Source organism: Balaenoptera ricei, chromosome 12, assembly GCF_028023285.1.
Source record: "Balaenoptera ricei isolate mBalRic1 chromosome 12, mBalRic1.hap2, whole genome shotgun sequence".
Taxonomy (NCBI): Eukaryota; Metazoa; Chordata; class Mammalia; order Artiodactyla; family Balaenopteridae; genus Balaenoptera; species Balaenoptera ricei.
Genome location: NC_082650.1, coordinates 34,979,773 through 34,998,297, shown reverse-complemented (window position 1 = coordinate 34,998,297; position 18,525 = coordinate 34,979,773). Strand labels below are relative to the sequence as shown.

At 32.8% G+C, this 18,525-nt stretch overlaps 1 protein-coding gene across 4 annotated transcripts in view; it reads right to left on the bottom strand.

Moving 5' to 3' along the window:
- PTPRK (protein tyrosine phosphatase receptor type K) overlaps window positions 1-18,525 on the bottom strand; it is a 553,733-nt gene that overhangs the window by 26,017 nt on the left and 509,191 nt on the right. Inside the window, exons 14-19 of one of the 4 annotated variants that reach the window (XM_059941248.1) lie at window positions 16,809-16,947; window positions 8,529-8,689; window positions 6,664-6,699; window positions 4,720-4,731; window positions 2,210-2,394; window positions 429-516 (exon numbers count right to left, since the gene is read on the bottom strand). In XM_059941248.1, the coding sequence (XP_059797231.1) occupies window positions 429-516; window positions 2,210-2,394; window positions 4,720-4,731; window positions 6,664-6,699; window positions 8,529-8,689; window positions 16,809-16,947 (621 nt within the window). Of the gene's footprint in view, window positions 1-428; window positions 517-2,209; window positions 2,395-3,763; window positions 3,838-4,719; window positions 4,732-6,663; window positions 6,700-8,528; window positions 8,690-16,808; window positions 16,948-18,525 lie in introns of those variants that run through there. The other 3 variants (XM_059941246.1, XM_059941245.1, XM_059941247.1) reach the window with 3 other exon arrangements.

Below are 18,525 nucleotides of genomic sequence, written 5' to 3'. Positions count from 1 at the left end.
TGGGGTTCAGGCACTGGCTCCAAGAAAGGAAATATGGTATATGGAAAGAACAACACTCCCACCTTGAATATGTTTGGTGGAAGAGTTATAGCAATTTATGACTGAAAAAAATCCTTCGTATTTGTTATTCTAATATTTTCAGCTGTTAATGACACCCCCATGCATTTATGTGCAAACATAAAATCAAGTGGCACGTTATCTCCACACGGTGAAGAGTCTGAGTCAATTAATTAATGAGGATGATGACAATTTCTGAATCCCTGCCAATAGCCAATGCTGTTTTAATATTAAATAGATTATTTTATGAACAGATGTGCCACCCTCTGGGATTTTTTTAAAGTTTAAAACCATATAAGGAGGAATTGCAAATTACTCTTTATCTTCTACACAGAGTATTTACTTTCACCAAGAATTGTAAGAGAACTTACATGCTATAATGTTTCCATATCGGTTTTTTGCTCTATTTTGATCTTTTTTAGCTACATCCCAAGATGCTGACTGTCCTTCAAAGAAGCTCTAGAAAAAAAAAGCAAAATTAACAAGCACACTGAATTTTATTCCTTTTCTTGAATCAGGTCTGTCTGTTCTGAAGACCAAAATAGTAAAAGCCATCTTCTCAGGGAGGAAGGGAGTACTGCAGCAGTAAACAAGTTCAATTTTCAGACCTCAAAGCTTGTTTGTTGGACTCCTACTTGTTCATCTTGGATTGGACTGAGTTCAAATTAAGGACAAGAAACAACTTTAGGGGGAAAAAAAGGACCTTGAAAGTATTTCAAATTTAAGATCACCATAACTTTGTGAGATGGAACTAGAGGAAGCATCAAAAACTTCAAAACTACTTTTAATGAGCATCTTTCAAAAGTTTGCTTCCTTTAGCATTTCTAACAGGAAAAAGAAAACCTGTTTTCTCCCATAATTATTCATTAAATCGTGTGCAATACACCACATTTCAGTTTCTTTGAAGATCGTGGAAAGGACTGAGTCTCTACAAGAGACCATATGGAAATTAAAAAGAGTCACTATCTCCAAGAATCTTGGAACAGATGAAATTGTTGATTGGTTTAATTACCATATGCAGCAATTTAAAATATGGGTATAGATTTCTTTTTGCAGAAAAACTTAAACTTTGCTCAACACAGGAAATGGGGTCTTCAAAGAGTCAACGGTCTTTGAAGTGAGGTACACAAGAATATACATGTAATGAACAAAAAAAAAAAAAACCCAGCTCTGGCAGAATATTGTAATTCCTTGCACTGTTTTGTTTCCACAGCATAGTGTTTCCTGCATATATCTAAAACCAACATTCAAAATTCAAAAATAAATTTACTCACTCCCAAACTAAGGTATAACAAGTAATCTTAAATAAAAGGTAGTGTTTAGAAGATTCCTTACGAAGTTAGATGTATTTTAGGTGGTCTTTCAAAGTAAAGTACTGCTTGTTCTCTTTTACTTTAGGTATGTGTGTATAGTGGTGGAGGAACTTTCTTCTACACCCCAGACTGATACTTCTCAGTAATTGAAAAGTGTCAGAGGAACTGTTTCTTTTTTGCTATACTATGTTTATTGGGATGGTTAGTTTAAATCACTTCCTTTGTAGTATAATCTTGGTATTTTGGTTTGAGTAGCAAGGGGCAATAAAGATGAAAGAAGAATTTCCCATGTCCTTTTTTGGGCTTCTTTTTATTGCCTGGATTTTCCGTGCTCTGTTTTTCTTCCCAGTCCCCCTCGACCTATAATCCTCAAAACAAAACTCAGAGTGACAAGTAGTACATTTAGGGCACAAAGCTAGATCTTATTTCTCAACAAAGGGTCAACAAGCAAAGAGGCAGAAAAGCATCCACTGCTTAGGTCTTTCAAATAGCAGAACCTGCAATGATACAATGGGACTCAAGGTATCTTGCTATGGATTTTTGAGTGGGGGAAATATAAAGTCTAACAAAGTGGTTTTTAAATAACAGTCAAATAAATTATGGGATCCAATATTTTTTTATTTCTTAAAATTAATTTTGACCCAGATATATCCCCAGGAAGTACCCTTTTCTTTCAATCCATCTACCCCCCTCTCCTCATATGTACACTTGATTGTACATTTGCAAAGAAAGGATTAGACAGTCTACAGAGTATTCCACTGCTTGCTATGTTAAAGCTGTTAAATGGTGCTGGGTATCATGGTTAGAAATGAAATTCAACATAGTATTGAAACTTTCACCTCATATTCCTCTTTGAACCCATAGCTGTCTGATGTCTTCATGAGATTAATGTGCTGCAGTAAGTCGGCTACCCTGATGGCTGGGTGCAGCTGTCCCGTCTGGTAAGGGGATTCTGTCCCCTCACACAGGTAGCGAGGTACATCCAGAAGACGACTGGATTCTGCTGTAGCACTGTGGTTCTCATCTGCCATTTTTCAGATTCCAGAAGATTAAAAAAAAGACAAAGTTACCTTGTTTAATATATATCTATGCAAATAAGATTTTAAGATCTTATGATCTTTCTGATAATAGGAGGAAGGGAAAGAAATATAGTATAGACCTAGGGCAGCATCCCTATAAAGACAAAGCCCTTTACTTCAGCTCAAGGTGGGAGGTCAGGGTATATCATGTGTATATCAGTAAGACAATACATGCTGTGAGATGTAGAGAGAGACACCTGATCCACTTTTAAAAACTGTAAGTGGGAGATTTTGCTGAGTTCTGACTTTTTCTTGTACCTGCAGTCAGAGCAGTATAGAGTGGGACCAGAAGATCAAGTTGCCAACTGGAGAGTGTTTTCATTGTTGATTAAATTGAACAAATTCTTTCCCACCCATATCCCAACCTCCCTCTAGGCAACCCATCCCCACAGGGTTGCTCTTCTTGCCCTGTGGCCGTACTATGCCCTTCCACCTCCGGCTTTTTACCACGATACACTCCCAGACTGGGAAACATGAACATTCTACAGAATCAGCCCCTGGGCCCACTACGTCTGCTAGCCAGGTTACATGTGCATTTATACTTGATCTCCATTCCCTTGGTTTATTATTATTGTTGTGTTTTTATTGCTGATACATTTTGACTTTTCTGGCTACTGTATAAAAGAAACGGGGGTATGTCTCTGGGGCAAAATATTTAGGAACTTCCTCTGGAATTCTTCCTCGGCCCATCGAGGCTGAGCTACAAAGCACCTGCTTTGTGTTCCCATGGCCTCCTGTTCTCCTACATTCATTTCACTTACAGTGTATTTTAATCATTTACTTACTGATCTATTTTCCTCACTAAACTCTCAATACTTAGCATGTAGAGACAACAGTCATATTTTTCTCCTTATTCTTAGTGCCTGGTGCAAAGCAGTCACTCAATACATATTTCAATGACTCAGTTAGTTAAAAATCCATTAAATCCCTCACCACCCACATTTAAGTATAGGCCCCACCTCAACTGTGTTGTTAGCTTAAAATGAAAAGAAACTCTTAAGTCTCTGTCATAAGAAGGAAGAAAAGAACAAGAACATTTTACCTCTGAAAAATAAATATTATTTTAATGACCACAGTACTAATCATTACAATGAGAAGAAGCATGCTTATAGTCAGCACATTTAAACTTACCATGTTAAAAAAAAAAACAAATGTTTTAAGGGGTGTTACTTTAGAAAACATTACACTGCCATACTCATTAACAGAGGAGAAAATACACTCTTAGGGGAACTTTTGTTTTAATGATAATGCATACTGTAGAGAACGATATTTAGTTAACAGTTAAACATATTTCAAGTGCTGGTACATTTGCCTGTTCTATCACCAACTCTACAAATAGGATATGGCAAAAAATGAATTGTTGTCCCCATGATAAACATGTTTTCTTCCTGGAGAAGGAAAAAAAAAAAAAAAAAAAAAGAACCCCACAATCAGATTTGTATGCTTCTATAATTTAGCTTGATTGCATTTACTTTACTTTCTCTTATTAGAATGAATGCATTTTTTCTTTTTGAATTTACTTCTAAAACTCTACATTGAACTAAAAAAACAAAAAAACAAAACTCTGCTGGATTCTTTTGTGACCTAAAAACACCCAAATGAATTAATGCTCTTTACTCTGGTTTCCCACCCCTCTACACACAAACATTTGCTAGCAAACATGATTTATGAGAGTTTCCTGTTTTTTCTATGAGACAACACTCAATTGATCTATCTTTGCTAAACTACTGTAATCAATACACTGACATAAAGAATATATACATCTCCCCAATAAAATTAAATTCAGAAGCCACCGATTTGGGCACTATCACAGAATATAAAGCTTAGGATGAGAAGTAAAGAGAACAACGTCAGGGAGGCAAAACGCAATGACCCAAGCTGGAGTAAGGTAGTCAGTGCTCTGTGAAGCAGCCCCAGAGCGCACATTGCACCTGCTGGAGCAGTGGAATATTTACATTTGTAAAAGGCTCAATGAGAAACACAGAATTCACCCATATTCCAAATCTTACATGATTATGTCTCAATATGAAGTAGACAGTGCCTTTTGTTTTGCATTAAGCTTTAATACAGTAGTACAATGAGCAGTATTTTTTAAAATAATCACACATGAATTATTAATCTCTATACATTTCTACCTCATTAAATTACCTAATAATGTGACTAGAAGTAAGAGTACATGTACTAAGCATTATCCTTATCACACATTTAAGAATAACTTCAAATATTTCCTTGATGGAAAGGTTTCCTAGAGTTCTTTGTAATACACTTACCAGTTATAGGGACTTTAACCCAATGAAGCAGTAGAACACAAAAAACAAAAATATGAATCAATACAAAAATTTCTAACTTCTTTTTAAATCAGTAAGCAGATATTAATATCAAGCAATATTTGAAGTGACTTCAAAAATTGCTTTATAAATACAAAATCAACTGGATGCAAAACAACTGTAAACACGGTGATTCCAAGAATGATGAAAAAATGCAACAAATCATTTCTAAATCTGGTATGATTAACGAGCTTTTTAGCTTTTAAGAAGAAATATAAAAAAAAAATCAGCTTGACTTTCAAAGTGAAATAAAATGCACAATGACCGTTTAAATGAACAGATTTTATAACTCTATTGTGTTAACTCTAGCCTTCCTTAAACAAAAATATCCTCTTTCACAGGGAAAATTATTACAATAATCTTTTAAACTTTATACATTATCTCCTTTTCTCTTTACTAAGCTCTGAGGAAAAGGTATGGTAAGAAATATTATATTACTTTACAGATGGAGAAGCAAAGACAAAGGTATTTTCATGAGTTCATACTGTGAGTCCACAAGAGGACTGAGACTTAGACCTAATTCTACATGTCCTTGAATATTACTGTAATGAAATTTTAATAGTGAGGTAACTATCTTTTTCCTTGAGTTTTTAATAACTTAATTGAATTTAACTTATTAGTTTGATGCTGACAGCATTCTACAGTGCTCAACAGAAGATGACATTTTCAGAGGCATTTGATGCCTCCCAAAGATCATGATTCCTGGCTCCTTCCTACGTGATCAGACCATCCCTTGGGGCAAGTTCCCCAGCTCACTTCCCTGCCATTACTGGTGTGGACATCAAAGGGAGAGTGCAATCAGAGACAGATTCTTTTAGAATATATTTTTATATTATAAAATTATAATTTTTAATAATTATTTTAGTGAAAAAGAGGTATATTTTGCTTAACTGAGTTAGTTGTATTGTTCCAACATATTTTTAAAATATAATTAAACATTGAATATATGGATAATAAAAACATGTGTAAGCTAATGTTTTATGTTCAAAGAAATTTAAATATAAAACATGAGAACTGGGAACTTTTAAGATACATTTATCTGGCAATTTCTACACTTCTCTGGTTAAATCTTAAATATTAGAAGCACGGGGATCAAACTGATAAGACAACTTGCGAACATACGAGCAAGCTGGTCATGAATCATTGGTGTATAATCAGTCAAGGAATAGAGTACAAATTGAAATGAAACTCATTCTATTCTTAAACATACAGTTGGATTAAACATTATTTTAATTTTAGAGCTGAAAAGGTCTTATTCATCACTAGCAATATCAGTTGTCTTAGATGTTATATAGTGGTAAATCTTGGCTTATTCTAAATTTGTTGAAAGATAACACTTATGTAAGATGCACGTAGAATGCAAAACTCCATATCAATATTGTAGCAACTGTACCTGCATTTATAAATTCTTAACAAAGACAAAACTAAAGCACATGCACACATTCCTAATGTTTACTTGGAAATGTGTTCTTTAGTTGCTATAAAATTAGGAGGATTTAGAAAATCCCTTTAAATCAGGTAGATTTTTATATATAAACTAATTATTCAGGTAGCACTGGCCCCTGAAATGTGTGCATTTGGGTTCATTCTACTTACTTGCATATATAAACATTAGTTATATATTGGGGGCCCTTGTACTTTCACTCCAAATCTAACAGAACCAAGAATGAAAGAATATGTTGTTTTAAAAAAGCATACCTTACTAATTTGAAATGCACTAGATCTAATTGTGTTGACCACAGTTGCTCTCTTTGATAAAACCAGGACTATATTTTCAAAATCAAACTGCTTCCTGTGCTGTAAATAATTACTGCGTAGACAAAGCTATAACCCATGCAAGGAGGGGTGATCCATGCAAAAAAGGATGACAAAGAATTAGGGCCTCACCTAACACAGCAGTCGGCACAAGTGGATCATTGGGCACTGTAGGAAAACAAAGCTCATGAAGGAACATATTGCCCTAAAGTTGTATTTTATGCTCTTTTTTTGCTTTAAAATAGATTTATCATTTCTTAAGAAATATAACTATTAAACTTTCTTTGATTACTATAACCTGCAAAGGTAAAATTCTCTTTTTCAAAGCTTGGGTTATCTCAAAATACCAGGAAAGGTGCATCTATAAATATATTTCAGTAGTCAGTTCAATTTTAAAAGCCAAGAAGATTCAGCATGACATTATAAAGATTATAAAATTAAGGGGGAAAAACATGTATTTTAGATTTATCAAGTGTGAGGTACTTAGAGAAGTAATTATCTTATATTCATTCCAAATAAATTTTTTTAGTTAACTTTGGGAAATAGATTTAATCCTTTCTCCAAGTTCATAAGTGTATATTTATAGTTATACTGCTAAATTCAAGCCTCCTAATAAGGTACACAGTCAGTAGATAGAAAAGCTTTGGAAACAAAAATCCTTTCAAATCCTTAACTGATTAATTTTTAAATCAAGTGGTTAGAGAGATGATACATCTATATTTTTAACAAAACTTACTTTCAACAATAATAAGATTTTATGTTTTTCTCTATCATTTATCTTATAGTGAAATGAAAATAAAATAGATCAGAAAAGCTTTATCATTATCAAAACTAAATCCAAAATGACTCATTACAACATTTCTAACTAATAATTTGGTGTAGATATATATCAGAGAAAATGATGGCCAATAACTACTAAAAGTTTTCACCAAGCTGAACATTTCAGAAAAAAATTCCTTTCTGAAAAGCCATAAATGCATACAAGCTACAAATACTTTATTTTCTCAATCTTACCATTCCATATGTTTATAATCTGTATCGAAAATAATACTTCTATTGTTTACTTCTTTCCTTATACATGTGCTTCCCAAACTGAGGTAAACATATCTCTGGGATCTGTGACAAAATGCCTCTGTGTACACAAGGCCAAGGATAAACAAAATTTGCCTTCTTCAAGTACCAATTTTACTTGGGGATTTGAAGAGACAGTCAGGTAATTTAACTTAAAGTAACAAAATAAAGACAGTGCTATAGAACAAGATATAAAAATCAAAGAAAATTCGAAGATAAACAATAATACTGATTGTGAGGCAGTATACTACTTCAGAGGAAATATTTTAAAAGACAGTATTTTAAAAGATCTGCCTTCATAGATCAACATGAGGTATTCTTAACATGGATAGGTGAATGGATGGATTTCACCATTCCCTGCCAATCCCTCAATTCAAGTAAACTTTTGGACTTCACACCAGATACTTAAGAGTATGTAGATTCCTCTTTTCCCTGGTTAACTTTTTATTACTGAAATTCTCCAGAAGTCTATAGAATAATTAAATAGAATAACTTTCCCATGCCAATAACTCCCAGAAAGAATTATGATATTTCTTATCTCAAAAGGAACTTTATCTTACACAAAGGAAGACTCAAATGGCAAAACAATTATAAATAAATTCTGACATGAACTAATTTTGTGTAGGCAATCAAGTATATTTTAACCTAAAGCAATAACGTAAGATTTGGTGAGTGGTATATGGATATGTCTTATAACATAGTAATAAAATTCATACCGTTTGAAGTTCAACTAAATCCAATATCAAGACTGAAAATAAGCTTTCTGATAAACTCCATAATATTCTATATCACTTTTTCTCTTTCCAGCTACTTTTCCCATCTCTCTTTCTTGTTTCCCCTCACTATTCAAAAGGTAATGTGTTGAATTCAGAGAGACATTAAAGAACTTTAAAAATCTTTGATTAAAATTTTGATGAAGAACTTACATCTTGGACTAAAATTATGTTGGTCCATGAAGGTGATGGAAAGAGGGTCTTCTGCATGCAGAGTGCTCTGATCAGCATAACTTCGATCCATAGCATTCACCATGTGCGTCATCTCCTGCCGGGTGTTCCCCAGGGCATCTTTGCGTTTTTTAGCAAGCTTGCTGCCAAGACAAACACCAAAGGGAAACCTTAGCGTGAGGCTTGAAGGAGAGTTGACACCAGCAGTAAATAGTTCAGGGAAGCCCGAGGATAAGAATACAGATTTGGTTTAGAAACTCTAAAAACATGTCATAATTTCAGGAATTAAGTTTGACATCCAAACGATATTTGTTGATTGCTATAAAATTGTTTTGTCATATGGATATTTCAACATTCAAGCTGTCAACCCAAATGTCTCATCACTTCTTGTATTTTATCATTAAAATAAAATATCATAAAGCATGACTATACTTTATTAAAACAGTAAGTAAATACTTCCTTAGTAGAGTTGCTCAAGGAAAACTTAAGCTAATGCTAAATTTTGGTTTTCCTCCTGGGTGATTAACACGCTTGAGCAACTTTTAGAAGTTCTTCTGGGGGAATAACATGACTACTTTTTCAAGTTTATTTTACTATAGTCATCCAACTAAAATAGATAAGGAAATCCCATTCTTCACTCTTTGTTCTACTGTTCAGTAAAAATGCAACATGTAGAATTAACATATGTAGCAATATATTTATAATATTAATCCAAACCTAACCTAGAAACTTGTAGAATCAACCACAGCTAGATATAATGCAAATACTCAGGAATATATGGGAAAATTATATACTTTATAAGAAAAGTACTTTGAGAAAAGTTTGGAAAATGCTATGCAGAGATATTATACAAATGATCATAATACTGAATGACAAACATGGTCAAATCCTAAAAATGTGTTTCAGAACCCCATGGCAGAGTACCAAGTACAGAATGGCCTTACGAATGCAGCAAGGCAAATGACACAGGGGATTTGGAAATTAGCAGAGTTAGACTTTTGAGCTACTCAAACACTGATATCTTTATCTTACATACCAAGGATGTGAAATACATTCTGGTTCTTTGTGAATGTTACTCATGAAACATGCAGTTAAAAACCTATTAAAGGCATATAAAACATTTATCTCACATTAATAAGGCACTCTAAAAAGAAATAAAGAAACTCTAAATGCCTGTAGTAGCCAGATTATGTTTCTAAGTTTATGGCAGCAGTTTACGTTGCTTTGGAAGTATTTTTTAGTTGTTTTAAGAGTAACATTTCTCAGCTGGATTATTAGCTAGGATAAATTCTTCTGATTCTCATGAGTATCTGTACTAGAGTAAATATACTACAAATACCTAAAAAAAAAAAAGACTTATTTAGTAGTTGTGTTTATGTCCAAAGGCTTTTCCTTTAGAAAATTAATCTGGTGATTTGAGAGCTACTCACGTGTAGGATATTTTTCTTTGAGAATTATAGTACTTGGCCTCAGGGGTACATACCCAACAGTACCCAATATATTGACATAGCAGATCTGATACCTAAGTAAGATAGTCATAAACTAGGCTTTAGGGATGGAAATGGCATTAATTTTTTAGAAATAATAATAATGATAAGGACAGTATTATCAGTAAGAAAACAATGACAAAACTGTAACAAGAACTACCACCACCACCATCATCACTACCACTATACCATCACAACCACTGTCACCACCACCATCACTACCACTACACCATCACAACCACTGTCACCACCACCATCACTACCACTACCCCATCACAACCACTGTCACCACCACCATCACTACCACTATACCATCACAACCACTGTCACCACCACCATCACTTAGTAGCAATATTTGCTCTATTCACTGAAAGATCTCTTATCTCTTTTTTCTAGGTTAGGGGGCAAAAACCCTGTAAAACCCTTACAGGTTTCACACAGGGAACATAAATAGTGCTGTTGCCTGTGATGAGACACCACATGGTAGGGTGGGGACTGCAGAGAACTGGAGAGCAGTTTAGGGGGCAACTTGCCTAAGTGAATATTGGCATTTGATCCCAGAGTTGAGTTTCTCATTTTAAAATTATTTTTAAAGAGAAGTCATGACTCTGAATATTTATGTTAAATTTCCTTATTCTTTCAAGTGGTTCTATTTTTTGAAAGAGTGTGTGGGGCAAATTACACATCAGCAGGTCATATGTTAGTCTATAGGCTTCACTTTCCAAACTTACCTCTAGGACATTTCCAAACTTACCTATAGGATATTTGTTCTTTGACCTACAGTGTTTTTTTACCTCTAATATCTGGTTAACTTCCATTCTGTCTTGCCTCATCAGGGAGACTTCTCTGACTGAACCCAATACAACCTGTCTCAGGTTAGGTTTCCCTGGTAGGTATTTTTATAGCAACATGTTTTCTGCCTGTAATAACACTCATCACATTATTATTGTGAGTATGCTTTTAATTGTTTTCCCCACTGTATGTTCCATGAATGGAAGAACCGTCTGTATATCCCTAGCACTTAGAGCAGTGTCTGGCATATAGCAAACACTCAATAAATACTTGTTGAATGGATGAATTAGGTCTGGTATGTGCTTGGCACTTGTCATTTGTTAACTCAATTAATTCTCAGATCAATGAACTGAAAAAGGCATGAGAATTCTAATTGTATAGATGAGCTCACTCAGGCTCAGACAAGTTAAATAACTTGGCCAAGGTTATTAATCTAATAAGCAGTAAAGAATGACCTGGTTCCAAGGCCTAAGCCCTTATACTATATCCAGTTACTCACTTTTTTTTTTAATTGCCACATTACCAAGTGTACTGTAATATGAAGCATCCACTGCTCTAGGAGTTAAACATTAGTTGTTATAAATTTGAGAATAATATCAATGTAGCGCAAATGTTTTGCCATTTTAAAGTTTAAGAAATAACTTCCAATCTTTGTTTCTTGGATAAGAAGAAAGGATGAATTCATTCCTCAAAAAATTTGAGAGATTGAAGTGGATAAAAATAAGACAACTTGAAATTTGGATGAAAAATAATGTAAAAAATTTGAAGATGAATAGTTCAAGGCAAGTGGAAAAGATGTTTAAATTTTGAGGCTTTATTTAAAACATATAATTTAAACATATTTTATGATTGAGGAAAAATAAGAAGTAATGAACTTGTCAAACGCATGACAGGCAAAAGTTTTCATGGCACTGAAGGACTTTTCAGATTCACAAACCTTTGTTAGTCGACAAATTATGGGTGAACATATATAACCTTTGTTAATATCTGCCAACTGTACACTATCACCTTGGTTCTTATACCTTAATCCTCACAACAACCCTGTGAGGTAGGCTTTAATTCAGGTTATTACAAAAGAAATAAAAATCAGCATTAGAGTTAAGTGTTTTGATCAAGAACTGACAGTTTACTATGATGATGCCAATGAATTTTAGTTCAAAGATCACACCTGGTTTTCTTTTAAGTTTTACTCTATTTTATTTCTAGTTTTATTTTAAAAATGTCTAATTCATAGTAGCTTCACTACATCTATTCAAGCAGGTTTTAAAAACATAGGTCTGCAGCATTTTTTCTAATTATGATTGATAATGCCAGTAACCCTAAGTATTACAATGACAGTATCAAAACCCACCACATAGTCTAGAATATAGAAATGCTACCTATCAACTAAAAAGGCAATCCCATTCTAACATTATAGATAAATGGATGGCTAATGGTAAGCTTATTGATGTTCTCATAATTAAACATTTACTGATTCCTGCATGTTTGATGCTTTGTCTCTCTCTGAACAACCAGCATATATAATGTACACTTCAGGACAGTTAAGCAAATCATTTTGCAACTCCTTGAGTTTGACAGATGTGCAAATGACTTTCATTATCAAAGCAGCCAACAGCATAAACTTCTGCAGGTGGATTTATGGGTGGGCTATAAAGAGGAAAAGTGCTCCATCATTGTATGAAATGGTACATTTAATTACCTTTGGCTTCATCAAACATGATTTAACAAGGACATTATGATTCATCACAATAAGCTAGGAGCACTGCTACTTTACACCTGCTTATTTTAGCAGATTTTAAGAAGCCAAATGTTTATAATATTTAAAATGTTGGCAGAATTCTGTTATAGTCATTGAGACTCTTAGCAAAATTTTTAGTAAAGCTAGCTTAAATTTACCTAGTGAAATAAATATTGTGGGATATATGCCCCAAAAGTACTTAATCACCATCTTTAAGTCTCAAAATTTGGTGGATCAAATATTGATCAAGCACTGACCAAGAAAACTTTGTTGTATCATTCCTTTGGATTGGATGAATACCCTGGAATTTAAGGTAATAAACTGAAAATGATTAGTGAAATAGAGTGGACAATACTCGCCTTCGTCATCCAAAGTAGCATTTCATACCTAAGCACAGGAAGAGCTAAAACTTTGGAGGACAAAAGGAGATATGTGACACCTAGGTGTGTTTTGTGTAGGTTGACAGGTTTTCTTTTTCTTTTTTTGGTCTTGGTTTTACAAAATCATTGTCCTATTTAAGTCATAATAAACAAACTCAAAATTTCTTCTCTAAAAAGAATTTTTTATTTCTTTGTCACCGCAACATTATGCTTTTAGCAGACCAAAAGGTGTTCTGAAGTTATAACCCATCCTGGATTCCTGGAAATGTGGAGAGAGATGTTATCACAGTAAGACCTGACCTGATTCACATTCTGTGAAGGCATTTTGAATGTTCTTCTATGAATACATCACTTGGCTCATTTTGTCAAACATAAGTGTTATGTAAAGATAGGTATTAGTGAATTACAAACCCTATCTCTACTTTACCAGATAGTGAGACATCATATTGATAAGGTACAGGTTTGACTTAAGTAAATAAATGATGCTTTAGGCTGTAGACTATGGCTACTTATGGAAAATTGTAAATAAAAATTAAAAGTAGCTGAACATACAGAAATACAATATCCCTTTTTAAAAAGATTAACAAAATAGGTTAATAGGTAAACTTTATAGTTTTAGAGTCCAGGAAAACATATTTTTTGAAATGTCACCAAAATTGCAAACATTCTGTTTTTTGGTTTGGGTTTTATTTATGTATTTTTTTGAAAAGGGATACTGCATCTTTAACACATGTAAAGTCATATATCACCCATTTTCTACTTACAGGTAGTAGGAGTAAGAATAGTAGCTCCTCCTGGCAAGCAAATCACAGACAGTGGAAAAAGAGAAGCAATGGTGAATGAAAAGCGTGACTCTGTCACATTCAATAAAGCAGAAAAATGTGCGTTAAAAAATAAAATAAAATAAAATAAAATTCATGTTTTTTTGGTTTGTATTTCAATTTGCTCATGCATTGGTTAGATATCTTTTGCCATGCAATTAAACAGATATGCAATAGAAAATAAAATATAAAATACATAATTTGGAAAAAATAACATGCTGACTTTTTTATAGCCAAAAAAATTGAAAAATTAAATGGATTGTGTATTTTCAACATGCAGTTAAGCATAATATCATCCATTACCATCTAAATGTCATGACAGATGGAACAGCTGTGTATAGAACTTCTACACTAAATTGACTATTTTTTTTTAGATACAAAACATAAAGATCTATTAGGTTAATATAGAATATGTGCAGAATGACACCTAAATTTCTATAAATAAGTCATTATATCTTATTAATACACAGGTACATACATATATTATGTGAATATACATATGCACCATACACTATATATGCACAAAGATATTTATTTCTACAGTAGATGTATGTGACCATGATATCACACACAAACATTTACTGTACTGAAGCATAATTTCAAATTTACATTTGGAATTATTAATGTATTCATGCTGCAAATTTAAAATAATACATAACCAATGAAAAAATGGCATACATTTGGAAATAATTCAACAGTGATTAAATTAAAATGACATTGCGTTTTGAAAGATGCAATATCCCTTTTCTTAGCCTAAAAACTTACTTTAGATATACCCTTAGCTGTAGAATTTTACTAAATTAAATTCCAAACCATTTCTTTATACAACAACCAAAAATACACAGATTTTTTTTTTCAACATGAGAAATATACCTACGTATACTATTCCCAGTGAGGGATAAAGTTTTGAGAAACTTAACAATTTCCCACAAAAATAAAGATCCTAAGGGGCTAAAATAATTTGCTTTTCCATTATTTTTATTATAAATTTGTGTATTAGTATGTAATGTAGGGAAACTACATTATATACTAAAATTGTTAACTTTGATACTAACCAATACTGTTATATATCTATGCTTTTGTGTATGTATAATAAACATATTTGTGATTGTCATACACAATATATGTGTGACACACTACATACAACTAAAAGTCATTACAAAGTTTCTTAGGTACGTAAGGGATTCTTAGTTATATTATACACTAGAAGGTAATATATCTAAACATGTAACTTCATCTATCTATAGAATTGCAACTTTTCTAGTCCTAGAGGTAGTGATGAGGAAGAGAAACAAAAGCCCTAGCATACTTTCTAGTAGAAGACAATCAATTAAAGCATAATTATGAAAACTCAAACATTAAACATTTTCATAGAAAGGCTCATTTATCCAACCATTTAAAATATGAACCAGAAAAAGAATTTGATGCATTAGGCAATTTTAGAGAGCTGTCAGAGCATTTTACCCACACACAAAAAATCACGCTTAGAGATTGTTTTGGTGTACTTTAGAAAATTTATGTTTCAGTTTTTTTTAAAACAGACGGCCACAGATAAGAAATTTTATAATGATAAGTAAGTGTTTTCAAATAATTAACCAATAAAATCAGTAAGTTTAACCCAATTCTAACTGAGTGAAGACATAACCAGAGGCCATTTTTATGTTTTCATATCCAATCTGAAGTGGCTGAGATAATTTTAACTCTAAAGCAAAGTTTAATTAACTCTCTAAACTGTTTAGTTTAACTCTCCAAATATAAATTTAAACTAAATGGAAACATAAGATCTGAAAGTTATATTCAAAGATTTTATTGATCTTGATTGGCAAATTTGTGTTAGTAAAATACTTAAATCTTCCTGTCTCAAATATGATGTATTTTCCAACCACAGAGGTAGACAACAGCAAAAAGAGAAAGCACTATTGGGGAAAGCACGTATGTAGCTAATTTAACACAAAACACTACAATGCATACCTAATGTTTCTAATGCAGATGTGTCTTCTCCAACATATATATCTCCAGGGGATAATTGTAAAGAGGCAATACATTAAAATAAACTCTCATGGAATCATTAAACATGTAGTATGAGTCTTATCTATATTATTAATGATTTATTTTGAGTACAAAAATAACAATCAAAATAGTACATTATATGATTTAATATAATGTAAGCAACATCTTTTATTATAGTCAATATAATTAATGAATGACAAACACTTCTATACACCAAAGTATTTTAGGACTATACTCTGTAAAGATTTGTTTTTAAATCCTTCCAAATTTTAATATTATTTAAAACATACGATTGGAAAGATTGGAGAGTTGTATTAATATCTAAAACAATGCCTTACAGATAATGACACCTTATGGAATAGGAAAAAGTTCAAGTTATAAAAACTGTATTCTTTGAAATGTTTTCTGGTAGAAGTATACCTTAATCTCCCAAATAGAATTCAATTTAAATTCCTGTAGGTCTTAATATCTTCATATAATTCCAGAAGATGGCGATATTGGTTGATATAGTATAAAAGACTAATGCTCAATTAAAAAGAATTGACTCTTCATATTAAAGTGCTGAAATATTTAGTCAGTGAATATAAATATACAATTTTGTAAAATAATGCCCATATTCTTCTTATCTTATTTGTAGCCAACATTCAGAAAAACAGGGTAAGAGTACAAAATAATTCATAGACCATAACCCAAATATCATAATAAACTCTTATTTTGCCATTCGCAATACATAATGCTTCAAAACGTAAGATACGTTAATAACTCAAGCGTTCGAGGAATTTAAATTCATACATTAATTTCAAGGTTAAATTGACAAAAAGTATATTTTATATCCAAAATTAAACTGCAAATAACCAATAAGAATTTATTTGCAAAGCATAAGAAATAGACCCAGATGCTGGCAACATTGTTAAAATTCAATTCTTGTTGTTTGTTCTAATTTAAAAACACTCAGGGAAACAAAAAAAAGTGCTTCAAAACTACTGACAGTGACATATGGTAAGTGAGTGGGACAGAACAAAATCAGGTCTTACCTCTTTTTTACAATTAATATGACAACTAGGAGCAAAAGGATGAACACCAAAATCCCAGCACTAATTCCTGCTATTTTCACCACTCTGTCTGTCTGCTTGGCTGGGTCTGGAATCACTTCTGGTTCTTCTGTTGCTGCTGCTAAATGAATCAAAAAAATAAGTTACTGAAAGCAGCTAATTATCACAGAAAGGAAAATTATTCCCAGCTAAAGATTACTACAAAAAGACAATTTATTTTATTTGAATAAAGATAACTCGAAAATATAAATACAGTAGCATGCTAAACTCCAGCATGAGAGACTTAACGGTAAAGGGAAACTTTTTTTTTTTTTTTTAAGGGAAACTTTTGAAGAGAGATTTTGTTAACATAAAAAAATAAAAACTTAGAAATAACTATCAAAGGGAATGGTGAACTGTTTTTCTCCAAGTATCCTTAAAAGTAAGAACACAGGAGTTTTAGCAAATAGTACAGTGGAAAGAGACAGGGTCAAATTTAGAGATTCATTCTTTTATCACTTCATTCAATAATCACTTCTCCACTAAAATGCAAGGTGTTGTGCTTGGGCCTTTAAAGCAGTGTCAAGGGCATTTGTCTGGGACACAAAGGGTTAGGTTAAATAAATGCCTAGTCTAAGTGCTGGAGGTGTGAGTTTATGATGTGGTGGGATAGGGAGGGTGGGAGGGAGGGAGATGCAAGAGGGAAGAGATATGGGAACATATGTATATGTATAACTGATTCACTTTGTTATAAAGCAGAAACTAACACACCATTGTAAAGCAATTATACTCCAATAAAGATGTTAATAAATAAATATTTTAAAAAAAAAGATTTGAAATAAACAGTTGGTTTGGAGGAAGACAAGAATAAGCAAAGGAAAACAGATTCATTAAGGAATATTTCACATTCTCTTAACAAATAAAAGCCAGGTAATAAACTTGGGAAACAGAACTTTGAGAAGATGAAAAAATTTTTTTTTAATTCTTTGTAATCGCCTCACTTTCTTTCTTTCTCAAAGCCACCACCATCCTCCACATACATACACAATTAATATTATAAATCCTACTCAATTTACAAGCTCCAGTAACCCTTGGAAGACATCTTCTTTTTACCTCATTTGCCGTTAAAACTGGCAAGGAAAGCATTATTATCTACATTTTACAGATTAAAAAACCTGAGGCTTAGAGATATAGGACAGATTAGAAATTGCTCAAGAACAGAGACAAAAATCTAACATATCTTCTGTCTTCTAAAGCAGCATTTCTCAATGTTTCCAGATCCATGGCCCCTCTTGCTAAGAATCTGTGTGACAGAGGACAGGTGATTCTTAGAATTAGGCACATTTGGGAAACTGTCTTAAAGTAACCATCAGTGTCAAGAGATGATGGCTGAATGAACAAACAAAAGGATCCCTAAATCTAACCTCAGACCTTCCTAATGGATAATTTGATAATTCCCTTTTTAAATTACCCATTTTTCTACATACCAGTACTTTCTTCTTTAGCTTCTCTCTCTTGGCTTCTTTACCCCCAACCTCTGCTTTCACCCCCAGTTCTGCACATTTAAATATCCACTTCAGTTTTCCAACCAGCCACAGTTTCCTCCCAAAGGGGATGGTCACAAGGTCATTAACTTTTAATTTTTCCAAGTAGGAAATTAAAAAGAACTAATATATCTAATATCAGTGTCATTTCATAAAATGGCGATTTAAAGGTAAAC